General features: G+C 45.4%; 1 protein-coding gene across 1 annotated transcript in view; it reads right to left on the bottom strand.

The window, feature by feature from the left end:
- The window catches only part of wdr18 (WD repeat domain 18), a gene marked incomplete at its 5' end in the record, with an annotated part of 106,851 nt that overhangs the window by 22,881 nt on the left and 68,970 nt on the right, over positions 1-15,000 (bottom strand). The window contains one exon of the mRNA XM_080832470.1: positions 3,862-4,025. Coding sequence (XP_080688596.1) covers positions 3,862-4,025 — 164 coding nt within the window. The remainder of the gene's footprint in view (positions 1-3,861; positions 4,026-15,000) is intronic.

Raw genomic sequence — 15,000 nt, 5'->3', positions numbered from 1 at the left:
GCCTTGAAGGCCGCACTGGCCCGCCTGGGGTTGGACTCAACCCCGGCAGGCCAGCCTCAGCAGAGCCCCTTCTTTAGAGGCCCCACGCAACCCTCTGCGTTGGCCGTGCCGCCCTCGGGCCCCTTCATCCAAGAGCTTCAGAGATGCTGGACAGACCCCAGACGTTTTTCGCACCTCCCCAGCGAGTGCAGGGCTCTGGCAGACATGCAGGATGCCCCTGCGTATGGCCTCCAGCAGATGCCCAACATCGAGCCGTCTATGGCGGCATTGGTCCTGTCCCCCAACGAGGCTCTGCGCCCGGACGCTAGGTGTCCCCGCGCTCAGTGCCGCATAACGGATGATCTGGTTGTCCGGAGCTACGACACGGCGGCGCGGGTGGAACGCCTTAACAACTCCACGTCCCACCTATTGTTGGCCCTCGCCCAAACATCTCAGGGGACGGCCGTGGGCTCTCAGGAGTTCTGCGAGGCTGCGCTCCAGGCCTTCGCCTATTCAGCGCGGGACCTGGGAAGGCTCATGTCCTTTTCTAAAATCAGCGCAAACCACAGACTTGCGGGGCTTATTGCTTTTCTAAAACTGTTACTACAAATATTTGATATGGTTTCATAAATAAAGACAATTAAATTTAAGAAACTTAATAATTTTTTATTAAAGAAACTAGTTTAATAAAAAAGTCAGTCATTCTTCCGCCACTACAAAATATAGTTCCTACATAAATCGTTGCCACGCAACAGCCAGATCACTTGACGCTACCGACAAAAAAGGTGTGCTTTTTTAACCACGGATTTGCGGGGCTTATTGCTTTTCTTAAACTGTTACTACAAATATCTGCATGCCTGGTCTTTTTTATCTTTTTCTCCTTCATTCGGTCAATAGTCTCCCACCACTCGTCAAACGTCATCCCACCCAGCAAATCAAAATTCACAAAAAAATCTGCCATTCTCTTTACCTAGGTTGCTTGCTACGTTGTAACTTTGTAACGTCTTTTTTTCTTCTAAATATTCCATGCGCAGTAATATGGAATGTTATCATAGAATGTTATGAGGACAACTTGTAAGGTTATGCTGGATTTTACAACGGCTTTTAGCCAATCACAATAAAGGATTTGAACAATCAGTTTTAGAATGCATTTTATATGGTGTAACACCTGCAGGGAAATGTCAATAGACAAGAGAAGAGAGTATTTAAGAGTGAGCAGACTGGAAAATACACACACACACACTTGTGTGTTGGATCGCAGACGCAGACACATGCCAGTAGAGGTGGAATCTCCCTGCTCGGTGGGGTTGAGATGGCACGCACACGGAGTCACGTGGGATCGCCGAGTAAGATGGTCGCACATTAGAAGCTGTCCAGAAGCCCCACCGAATTAAATCAATTCATCCGTTCATTTCTTGATATTTTGTCATAATTTTTGACGAATTTTTGTTTGAGAATACTCCATCGTTAATTTATACCAATTTATACCAACTAAATAAGCCATGTCTTCCTCGAAATATTTCAAATCCACACGTGGGAAACCTACTCCCACTGACTCCAGTGCTGCTAGTCCACCACGAATTGAGCAGAATGCTAGCCTGGGAACCCTTTTCGCTGAAGTGGGTAAAATGAGCGCCACACTGCTTAAGGTCGCTTCAGATGTTTCAACAATCAAGGAAACTACTGCTGAGCTAAAAAATGCTGTAAACGCCATGCAAGAACGGCTGACTGAGGTGGAAGGCAGAGTATCCGACATTGAGGACACCACACAGCAACTGGTGAGCAACCGCAAGCTACACAGCAAGCGTATAGACACCCTATGGGATCGTGTGGAGGATTTAGAAAACAGAAGCCGCCGTAACGATGTAAGACTTCTAGGTCTATCAGAGGGTACGGAAGGGGACAACATAAAGGCATGCATCTACAAGATATTGTCAGAGGGATTGGGCTTGGACGTTGACAGTGAATTCGAAATTGAAAGAGCACACCGCTCTCCCGGATCTCGCCCGAACAACGTTCAGTCTCCTAGGCTTATTATGATAAAATTCCTGCGCGCTACCGCAAGAGACAAAGTTCTCAAAGCTGCAAGGGAGAAGAGGGGAGCGGTGTGGTGTGGATGCAACATCTCCATTTTCCCAGACATGACTAGGGAGCTAGCTGAGAAGAGGAAAGCTTTTTTAAAGGCGAAACAACTGCTCCACCAAAAGAAGGTACGATTCAGTCTCGCTTTCCCGGCGACACTGGGATTTACATGGAGGGGGAGGAGCAGAAAGTTTCAGGATGCGTCGGAGGCTGTCAAGTTCATCGAGCAACAAATGACTGTGACGGAGCACAATGCCGGAGACAACCTGGATGGAGATTAAAAAGATGAGACGATCTACGAAATTAACTAGGAGAATATGAGAGAGGTATGGAGGGGCTGGACAATGTTTGTGTGTCTATCTGAACTAGGGAGCTAGTCGAACATTCCACAGACCAAAACGATTTATTTTTATTTTTTATTTTTTATTTCTTTCTTCCCTTTGACTGTTTTAAAGGGGAAAGAGTCTCAGCTTGGTATTCAGAGGCTTGTTTATGTTAATGTGTTCTCCTCTATTGAAGAGGATAGTTTTAGATTGACCAGTTTGGTCATGTTCGTTTTCTTAGACATTTTCATTATACTCAGTGATGGTACACTAACAGTTTTGATTATAATATTGGTACAAGAAGGTCAGATACAATGGGATTACAGTTATATGCCTATACTTACATTAATTTGTATTTTCTCATTACGTGAATGGCAAATAATTCCTACGTTAAGGTAGTGTCCTGGAATATAAATGGTTGTGGGAATCCGGTGAAACGGAAGAAGGTACTTTTATATCTTAAACATAAACAAGCTGACATAGCATTCATTCAAGAAACACATTTTAAGGATGATGAGGCCAAAAAATTTAAAAGAGACTGGGTAGGGCAAGTTTATTATAGCTCCTTCTCCAGTAAAAAGAATGGAGTTCTTATTCTGGTTCATAAGAGGCTGAATTTCTCAGTGGTTAAAGAATCTAAAGATGACAATGGAAGAATGATATGTCTTGAAGCCATCATAAATGGCATACAATTAACTCTCTGCAATATCTACGCCCCCAATAAAGGTGACCCATCTTTTTTTCACGGGGTCAATAGCATAATCGGGAATGCACAAGGTCAAGTGATTTTGGCTGGAGATTTTAATCAGGTTCTAGATGGTGCACTTGATAAAAGCAAACTTTTGGGAACCCGAACATCAAAACCTAAAGATAGAGCTGCCATTCACTCACTGATAGAGGACAATGGTCTGATTGATGTATGGCGATTGGTTAACCCGAGAAATCGAGAATATTCATTTTACTCCCACTGCCACAAATCCTACTCACGAATAGACATTATATTGATATCTCAAAACCTGATCAATGATGTAATTGATAGCAATATTAATGCTATGTTCCTGTCAGACCATGCACCTGTTGAACTCTGTATAAACATACAGTCAGATAGATTAAGACGAGGCAGATGGAGAATGAATACATCCCTGCTGCATGATGAAGTATTTAATAACGAACTAGCAGCGGATTTGTCATCATTTTTTGAGATCAATATGGGTAGCACAGACAAAGTAGCAATGGTTTGGGAAGCATCAAAAGCTTATGTTAGAGGCAAGATCATTGCACAGTCTTCCAAGAAGAAAAGAGAAAATATTGATGCCATCAAGAAATTGGAAAAGGAATTAAGTGAAATGGAAAGAGAACTGGCCAGGCAATATTCTGACAGCCTGTTTAATAACATTTGCAAATGCAAATTTAAATTACATGAGATGGCACGCACACACACACACACACACACACACACAGACACACAGACACACACCTGTGTGTTGGATCCCAGACGCAGACACATGCCCGCGGAGGAGGAGTCTGCCTGCTCGGTGGGGTTGAGATGGCGGCTGAAGCGAGGCAGGGGGACGGCGGGGCGGCTCTCAGGAAGGAACATGTTGGCAGGAGCCATCATGATGCACGAGTTTGTCACCGGGCCTGGGGGGGAGAGAGAGAGAGAGGTAAGACACACTGGATCTAAGGGGGGGAAGAGAGACATTAGACCCACTGGATCAAAGGGGGGGGGGGGGGGGGGGAGTATGGGGGGAGAGATGTTAGACCCACTAGATCTGAGGGGGGGGGGGGATGTTAGACCCACTGGATCTGAGGGGCAGGGGGAAGAAGTTAGACACACTGAATCTGAGGGGGGGGGGGGGGGGGGGGGGGGCGTGTGTTAGACACACTGAATCTGAGGGGGGGGGGGGGGGGGTGAGAGAGGTTAGACACACTGGATCTGTTTTTAGTAAAAGTGGGTGTCAATGGAGACAGAGGCAGGTATTTAGATGTGGTAAGTGTTGCAAACATTCCTTTCAGCCTAAGCTTGTTAATCTGATTTGATGATCTGTTATTTTGTTTACATACATACATTTGAATTTATGCTAATTAAGCTAACTTGCTCTGGAGACTGTGACAGAAATAGACAGAGAAAGAAAGAGTGAGAGAGAGTCAGAGTGTGGGATGGAAGAAGGATGGAGAAAAAAAAGAGAAAGAAGGTGAACAGTGGGGGGAGGTCTTCATACTACCAGGAGGGGAGTTGCCCTTTATTTACAAGTACATTAACATTTAGTCATTTAGCAGACGCTTTTGTCCAAAGCGACGTACAAGGGAGAGAACAGTCAAGCTACGAGCAATAGAGACCTAGTGTAACAATAAGTCTCTAATATTTTACTATTTTACATAAGAAAGAGAAAAAAAAAAGAAATAGAAAAGAAAATGAAGTGCAGGAATGTACTCGCTGTGTGCAAGTTAAGCACTAGTCGAAGTGCCAGTTTAGGAAGGGAGGTGCTCTCTGAAGAGTTGGGTCTTCAAAAGCTTCTTGAAGGTAGAGAGGGACGCCCCTGCTCTGGTAGTGCTAGGCAGTTTGTTCCACCAACATGGAACTACAAATGAGAATAGTCTGGATTGCCGTGCTTGCACAGACGGCAGAGCCAAATAACGCTCACTAGATGAGCGCAGCATCCTGGGTGTTACATTTGCCCTTACAAGACCATTTAGGTAGGTGGGAGCAGAACCAGCAATCACTTTGTAGGCAAGCATAAGTGACTTGAACTTAATGCGAGCAGCTACAGCTCCATATTACCAGGAGAGGGTAATCCCTTAAAGTGCTTCCTGCTTGATTTAGGTACTGTGGGCCTCTGTCAACATCAGCCTGTACCAATGACAACCCAAAGCCACCACAAAGAACAGCCGCTAACCATGACAACCCACAAACACCTCAAACATCATCACGATTACCTACGACGACCATACAAAACATTCCACAGAATGGAGAGGAATAGACGTAAGAGAAGTTCTTCCATGTACAGAACAGAACTTTCTTACTTTACTGCAGACTTCAAAGACAACACTACCAATACTTGTGTAATTAATGGTCAACATGGAACTTCATCGTGAGTCACCAACGTTCCAGTCAGACCCCACTAGTTAACTCACTTCCAATTGGGAGTTTCACATGGACCAAAATACTGTTACAGGAACGCCCATTGCACCGACACCATCTGTAGCCCAAATACAGTCTGTACTCACAGCAACTCTCAACAGCTTGTAATTGTAGTGACCTACGACCACTAGTTCTAAATGAACAATCAAACTACTTAAAGCCTACTCCAGAGCTAACGTTCCATCCATAGGGGCCGTCTTTACAGTCCAGAGCTAACGTTCCATCCATAGTGGCCGTCTTCACAGCTTGGCTTAATCCAGCTGGATGGTCCAATCAAATAATACAAAAGGCAAATATTTCTCTTCTATTTAACGTCAAAACACACAAACACAATCTCCTCTGCTTTGTGTCTCTTTCTTTCTTTCGCTCTCTCTCTCTCTCTCTCTCACACACACACATACTCTCTCTCTCTCAATCACACACACACACACACTCTTTCTCTCAATCACACACAAGGGAGTCAGCATAAAGCTGGAAGGGTGAGAGACTCCCTCAGTGGGCCTGATAAAAGAAGTAGAGATACACACACACAATCGGGTGTTTCCTGAAAGAACTTCCTACTACTACAGTGAGAGAAAAAAAACTTTTTTTTTTGTAGTGAGTTTCTTTTCCATTTTACTAGAGAAAAGAGGATGCTGAATGACATCTATACCCCCAACTGCTTCTGTGTTCAGTGAAAACACACACACACACACACACACACACACACACAAACACACACACACACACACACACACACAACTGCTTCTGTGTTCAGTGAATCATTTTGAAGTTGCATCTTGGATCTGACTTGCTGCCACTACACAAACACACACACACACACACACACACACACACACACACACACACAGGTGAGGCCAGGACAAAGCACAGGTGGTCAGCAGGGTCAGCCATCACGTCATGGGCACTCTCTGCTTTGCCTCACCGTAGATGGGCGTCGGCCGGCTAGAGGTTGCCCTTGGCGATGGTTCTGGTTTTCGTGTAATCGGGGTGGTTTTGAAAGCGCATACTCTCTTCACCTTGCCACGCGGACATGGGAGGTGACACTCTTTAACTGGCCATTACTGCCACTCCCTCCTACACGGGCTACAAATCAGCAGCATGGCCCATCTGCCAGCCGGGAGGCGACGTCATCTAACACACACACACTCGCTCTCGCGCTCTCTCGCTCTCTCGCTCTCTCTCTGCTGGGGAAGGTGGTTCTCACTTTCTCTTTGTTGGGGTACAGGAGGAAGATGCTCTCCAACTCTTTATGTTTTTCTGAGTTGCTTCACAGCCTCAGTACCCTTACTGTCTCCTCACTGGAGCCTCAAGGTCCCTGGAGGGTCTCTCTCTGTCTCTCACTCACACTCACAGACACTCACAGACACTCACAGACACTCACAGACACACACACACACACACACACACACACACCCTGTGCTGCTGTCCAAAGTATAATGAGAGGAGGGGGTTCTGTGGTCACCATGTCACCACGGCGATCGGTCACGCATAGTTACTGCCAGCTGCCTGAGAGCTGAATCCAGGCCTGGAATTGGTCACATATCCCATGATGCTTTGGCTCACTTAAAGCCCCATTATGCAACAATTATACTTCAGGATTAGGGTTAGGATAAGCAGTTTAACCTTAAAATAACCGTTTAAAGAAAATTGGGGCGCTACAATGACTTTTAATATGGAGAATCGCCGCTGTGCCATTGCCATAGCAGGGTCTAAAGGCATAAAACTGCGTTCTGTAGTTTTGCCTGCCGCAGCCCGCCGACCTGACTTGTTTACTTTCTGCCGATCTAGTAAGTAGCTTATTTTGCCGTCTTGCTTTGTCTTATGTTGCACTTGCTTGATGTTTGACAGTGTAAGGACAGTCGTTGAGAAACTAGTTTGTCATAATGTCAGTCAGCACATTTCAAGAATATTTGTTAGTTTTAGCTGCTAGCATACCTTTAGCGAATAGCTATTGATCCGTTGTGCTGCTTTAAGGTGATGGGTTTACTAACCACCATTCATCTCCCACACAACACACTCCACACAGTTACAGAGAAGACATCAGCACCAGGAAATAACTACATGTGTGTTCATATTCCTGGGAGCAGTTGCCAGGAGACAAACATCTTGATGATTAAGGCCCATAGTGCTGTGCACAGCATGCTATGAAACAGTCAGAGGATTGTCTGAACTTTTCCTGAACTTTCAGACAACTCAATGTAAAAACTCGCACCGTCTTGAGCTTCAGTGGTGATGCCTTTGTGCCTCACGCCTCTACATGATGACTGGAGGAGATCTCAGGGTCTGCTACAGGACAGGGGGGCTCATGGTTTCGTCATTAACAAGCTCCTCTTCCTCCTTCAGCAAGCTCGTCATCCTCCTTCAGCCAGCGACATCAAAACAGCCAGATCTCAGCACCCCCCTCATGCCACAGCACACACCGATTATGACTTTCCACCAGAAGAGTGTTATGTGTAAGTGTGTGTGTGTGTGAGAGAGAGAGAGAGATATGAGAACCCGGCGATCTAATTAAGCTGCAGATTGGTCGGAAACCGCTTCACTGGCAGAGACGACGACACACACACACACACACACACACACACACACACACACACACACACACACACACACACACACACACACACACACACACACACACACACACACACACACACACACACACGTTCTGCTGAACTCTGATCTTGCTGTCACCCATCCCGGCTATGCCACGAGGTTGTAAGTAAATATGATCATCTTTTGAAAGACGATAACTGCACGCGTGCACAGCCACCTTACCTCACCCAACCCGTGCGGCCTCTCCTGATGTCTGCTGGTGTACACACACAAACAAGCACTCCCACACACACACACACACACACACACACACGCCTGAAGCTTTGTGACGCCTCTTAAGCCTGCTCTGTGTGTTTGTGCAGCCGGAGCCTCAGTCCTGTCACAACAAGGCTGGGGAACATCTTCATACACAAACATGACCCACACAGCAGATACAGCAGCCAGAGAGGAGCCAGGACAGAGAGAATGAGATCTCACTGGAGAAGAGAGGGAGAGAGAGAAACACACACACACACACACACACACAAACACACCTGTGTTTGAGGAGCCAGGACAGAGAGAATGAGATCTCACTGGAGAAGAGAGGGAGAGAGAGAAACACACACACACACACACACACACACACACACACACACACACACAAACACACAAACACACCTGTGTTTGAGGAGCCAGGACAGAGAGAATGAGATCACACACACACACACACACACACACCTGTGTTTGAGGAGCCGGGCACAGAGAGAATGAGATCTCACTGGAGGAGAGAGAGAAACACACACACACACACACACACACACACACACACACACACACCTGTGTTTGAGGAGCCAGGACAGAGAGAATGAGATCACACACACACACACACACACACACACACACACACACACACACACACACACACACACACACACACACACCTGTGTTTGAGGAGCCGGGCACAGAGAGAATGAGATCTCACTGGAGCGGAGAGAGAGAGAGAGAAACACACACACGCACGCGCACACACACGCGTACACACAAGCGCACACGCACCTGTGTTTGAGGAGCCGGGCACAGAGAGAATGAGATCTCACACTGGAGCAGAGAGGGAGAGAGAGAAACACACACACACACACACACACACACACACACACACACACACACACACACACACACACACACACACCTGTGTTTGAGGAGCCGGGCACAGAGAGAATGAGATCTCACTGGAGCAGAGAGGGAGAAAGAGACTGTTTGAAATCTCAGGGACACCACGCTTAATGAATACCAACACCTCAGCAGACAGGTATTAGGTATAAGGAAAACACTTGCACAGGTGTGATTGTGTGTGTGTGTGTGTGTGTGTGTGTGTGTGTGTGTGTGTGTGTGTGTGTGTGTGTGTGCGCACACATCAGTGTGTTTGTGCAAAGTATTCAGCAAAACTAAACAGTGCTGATAAAAATGTGTTCACTTGTAAACAGAATCCCACCAGGTCCTTGGTGTGTGTGTGTGTGTGTGTGTGTGTGTGTGTGAGAGAGAGGATGATGGGTTTGAGTGTGTATGTGTGTATGGCAGACAGAAGCCCACAGTAAACAGAAGCCCACCATGTCCATGATGTGTTTCCTGCACACTTCCTGCAGGAGAGGATGATGGGTCCAGCGTCGGAAATACACGAGGGCAAAGGGCAAAACTGCCCCTAAGAAATATAGTTTTGCCCCTAAAATTACTAGGAGAGGGGCAAAAAATGCCCCCATAGTTTGGTGTAATAATAATTTAAAACATCGTAGCCTATATGACCCGGTCAGTTGCCATTAAATGTTTTGATTTTCACCTTGACTGATTGTTGCGTGACAAAAAATATTTAGAGCGCTTCCTAATCAGACCTGTGACTGCGAGAGTGAGGAGAAATGAGGATCAGCGCAGTCTCTGTCACCATCTCAGGTTCTAAAAGATACAATTAATTCATACACCCAGCGACTGTCCAAAAAATTAAAATTAGATTGGCCTGGGTTGGAGGATGACGACGACGACGAGAAAAAGACCTGATTTTTTTTTTTGTCACTCCAGCACAGGCACATTTTTCTGCTGACTTCATCAAGGGGAGCGAAAATATACATAAATACATGGGCTTTCGTCACCAGGTGCCAACCAACACGCCATCGCCTACGGTGAATGATAACTAGTTATAATACTTTTAGAAATGATTTAGTTCGGTTAAGCTAGTTTAATGTTAGTTAGCTAACGTTAGCTATCTCTGATAGTGCGTAAACTACAAAGGACTACTAGTAATCTGTATTTCCTGTAGGCCTACTATGGTAGGTACAACTTTAAAGGTAACACAAAAATCCATTAATATAATGTTTTATTATTATAAAAAAAAGAAATAAAAAACGGTTGTTAATAGTTAAATAATGAAATGTAGTAATAACAACTAATAACCACAAATAAATAAGAATAAACGTGAATATGATTGTCTAATTTACGTTGTCTGTTTGGTTTTTGTCCAAAAAATCTAAGAAAAAACTTTGAATTTGTAGACAAATGCCTAATAGTCTTATTATTGCCAGTTGATGACAATTGTAAATACTTTAAAGTAACACTATGCAACAATTTAACACATTTTGAGGTATGGTTTTATTGGCAACTAGTTTTGGTACCATCCTCTAATTCATTTTGATCGCATATGTTCATGTGAAGGACAGATCAAGACCTGTGTCTTTCCCACTAGCCATCCAAGATATGCCCTATGTAGTTCTGTGTAACGGGCTGGAACACCCTGCAAAAATGGAAGAAAAGCTTTCACATGCATGACATGCCAGGAACTGCAAAAAGACACCAGTTAGTGTGTTGGCAAGCTTCTATCAGTGTCAGCTGGGCTGTTGGTGGTGGTTACAAGGTTTTTGCATGCCTTTTAGGTAGTTAGCGTACTACTTTTGGAACAAAATTCCGTATTGCTGCTTTAACACTTCCAACCCCAAGGGCTTTTTTTGACTCTGTTAGGTAGTTTGCCATGCCTGATATTTTTGTATATTTTATCTAACTAAAACCCATGAGGCAAAAGTGGCATTTATGATTATATTCTAGAACAACTCAGCAATAATACAATGAGAGTAAAAGGATTGTAATAAAACAAAGTTTTGTATTAAAATGAAATATAAAGACACTAAAATGAAATCTAGTTTTAGAGGTGCTCAAACTTTGTACAAAAACACATTGTAAATATTTTGGAAGTTTTCTTTTTTACTCTGAACCTTGTAAACAAAGGTGTTTGCTCCAAAAAGGTGAGTTTAGCATTCAAAAAGTGTGTGTGGTTTCTATACTTATTATAAGTAATATAGAAAGTGACACTTTTCTTCACTTAGACCACTATGCATATTGATGAGAGAGGTGTGAACATTCTGGGACACCTTGGTCAAAAGACAATGGCCAGCACGTAATGGCCCTGGAATGTCTTTGTGGCCCTCTATCCCCTTCAGGTTTTCTTGACACATCATGAACCAATGGTGATCACTGAATTACCATCCCCTTATCATATGAATAGTTGTAATTTGCTAATGGGAGGGTCAAAACCTCACTCAGATGCTGAAATGTGCAAAGGATAAGTTATACTCTCCTTACAAAGTGATTATTTAAACTTTAGTTTCAAACTGTATATATTTAAAAAGAAACAGGTTCAAGGTTGCTGTGGGTGTTAGTTTTATGTTTGTAGGACAAAAACTTGCGGAGATTTTTAATTCTATTAATAAAAATACCACCAAGTGCCCCACGGGGCCCCTTCGTTTTGGAAGGGTTAAGCCTAAATAAGTGTGTTTATTATTTTAATAAGTTTCTAAAAGTGCCCCCAATTTTTTGTGAAATGCCCCTGGATTTCAGTAAGTGGGGGCAAAAATTCCCCTCGAAAAAATATGTAAATGTCCCACCCTGGATGGGTCCGTGATGTGTTTGAGTGTGTGTGTGTGTGTCTGCGTGTTTAGGTGTGTGTAGGTGTGTGTGTGTGAGAGGATGATGGGTCGGAGGCTTTCAGGCCATCTGCCGCCCAGTGAAGGCCACCACCCCATCTACACACTACAGGCCATGATATACGTAACGTGAGCACTTATAAAACATGTCGTGCAAATGAGCAACAACCTGTGCAGTGTGTGTGTGTGGGTGTGAGTGGGGATGTGTGAGATATCTGTAAGCGTGGGCTCACACACACACACACACACACACACACACACACACACACTCCACCTGTTTGAAAGTAGTCCAAGAGTCACATGGTGTGCTGGGCTGAGCTCCATTCTGATTCAAAGGACAAATGACCATTAGCCTAATTCCCTTCCTGTTGCCATGACCGCCATGTTGCCGCTAACAACACCAGGAACTCCATTGGAGGGCAGCACATGCCCTGATAGACTAAATACGGTCACATCCCGTGTCATAAAAGACTAAATGTACAGTGCATTTAGAAAGTATGAAGATCTCTTCACTTTTTCACATGTTATGTTGCAGCCTGATTCTAAAATTGTTTCCATATTACGTCTTAACTGGAATGTCCTCTGCACACAGTCTTCAATAGACCCAGTATTTCTTAAGTGATGGTTTCCTCCAACACATACCCAGAGTGCACCCTGCCTTTGGACGCGGCCACCCTGACAATCACAGGTGTGATTTATGGTCCCCGATTAGAGCGTACCTGCGGTTGCCATAGAAGGGAAAATAAAATGTAAATTCCCTCTTAGTTCAGGGTGAGAATGACTAACAATGGCATAAACGGCTTAGAGAATATAAGTAGCCTTTAAGGGAGGGCTGGGAGTGTTCCCAGACACACACACACACACATACACACACTCTCGCAGACACCCATGCACACACACGCACAAACACACACAGAAGGTTTGGCCGTGAGCTGCGAGTGGGGTGTTGGCAGATCACCTGCACCTGAGGCTTGAATGCCGATGAGCTGAATATGCAGTGGGGATGTCAAACTGGGAACTCTGACTGACTGACTCTGACTGACGGAGCTAAAATGATGGTCTCTGTCAGATACACTTCAACAGACACACACTAAGGAGGGTCTCACATACAGGCCAACTTGATCAAAACTCCACCTCATGATTAAACACAACCAACAGTCAATGTTCACATACAGGCCAACTTGATCAAAACTCCACCTCATGATCAAATACACCCAACAGACTAAGCTCAAACAGTGTGCAATAACCCTAACAACTAAAAACATTTTGATTTACCCATTTAAGAATGTAAGATTTCTCTCTGAAACACCATCAGCAAAGCGTTCAACAGTGTTCCAATCTTAAAGACAGAAACCGCAATGATCAAAAGGCCCAAACTGTGGCATGATCTTTGATAGAAACGGACTTTCATTAAAACTCATCTCAAAATTAATAAAACACCCAAACAGTGTGCCAGTGTTCAGTTTTAGACACTTCAGTGCCACCCGCAGCCTCCAGCAGCCCATTAGGGGGTTCAGGAAGTGAAGACAGGCTCCTCTACCAAGGGGAACGATCAGGAGTGCTTGGACTCCACGCTGGCATTGGAGATGATTGCAGATGTTTTATTCATGCAGTCCTCCTGTCCCTCTCCCCCCTGACGCTGGAACATTATTACCATTCCGTCCATCGCCACGACAACACAGGGCCCAGCATTCACTGGGCCATGTAACCACGCTTACAAGTGATGCAATGCATTGACCTCTTTTAAAGTCACCAACTACTTCCCTCAGTACCATTTCAGCTTTTCTTTGAAGCCTCCCCACCCCTGTCATTCAACCTTATGTGACCCTGTGTGGTGACACCGCATGCTTCAAGCAGGCTTCTGGGTGAAGTGAAGCCTGGAGGACAGGTGATACAAACCCCGCTCACACTAGTGGATGGTGACAAACCCTGCTCACACTAGTGACAAACCCTGCTCACTCTAGTGAACGGTGACAAACCCTGCTCACACTAGTGAACGGTGACAAACCCTGCTCACTCTAGTGAACGGTGACAAACCCTGCTCACACTAGTGAACGGTGACAAACCCTGCTCACTCTAGTGAACGGTGACAAACCCTGCTCACACTAGTGACAAACCCTGCTCACTCTAGTGAACGGTGACAAACCCTGCTCACTCTAGTGAACGGTGACAAACCCTGCTCACACTAGCTAGTGAACGGTGACAAACCCTGCTCACACTAGTGGACGGTGACAAACCCTGCTCACACTAGTGGACGGTGACAAACCCTGCTCACACTAGCTAGTGAACGGTGACAAACCCTGCTCACACTAGTGGACGGTGACAAACCCTGCTCACTCTAGTGAACGGTGACAAACCCTGCTCACACTAGTGGACGGTGACAAACCCTGCTCACACTAGCTAGTGAACGGTGACAAACCCTGCTCACACTAGTGGACGGTGACAAACCCTGCTCACACTAGTGGACGGTGACAAACCCTGCTCACACTAGTGGACGGTGACAAACCCTGCTCACACTAGCTAGTGAACGGTGACAAACCCTGCTCACACTAGTGGACGGTGACAAACCCTGCTCACACTAGCTAGTGAACGGTGACAAACCCTGCTCACACTAGTGGACGGTGACAAACCCTGCTCACACTAGTGGACGGTGACAAACACTGCTCACACTAGCTAGTGAACGGTGACAAACCCTGCTCACACTAGTGAACGGTAACAAACCCTGCTCACACTAGCTAGTGAATGGTGACAAACTCTGCTCACACTAGCTAGTGAACGATGACAAACCCTGCTCACACTCGTGGACAGTGACAAACCCAGCTCACACTCGTGGATGGTGTCAAACCCTGCTCACACTAGCAAGTGGATGGTGACAATCCCTGCTCACAATAGTGAATGGTGACAGCCCTGCTCACCCTAACCTAGTGAACGGTGACAAACCCCGCTCACACTAGTTAACGGTGACAAACCCTGCTCA

The sequence above is a fragment of the Sprattus sprattus genome, assembly GCF_963457725.1.
Source record: "Sprattus sprattus genome assembly, chromosome: 2".
Lineage (NCBI taxonomy): Eukaryota > Metazoa > Chordata > Actinopteri > Clupeiformes > Clupeidae > Sprattus > Sprattus sprattus.
Note: the sequence above shows the minus strand (reverse complement) of the source record. Positions and strands in the feature narration are given on the sequence as shown.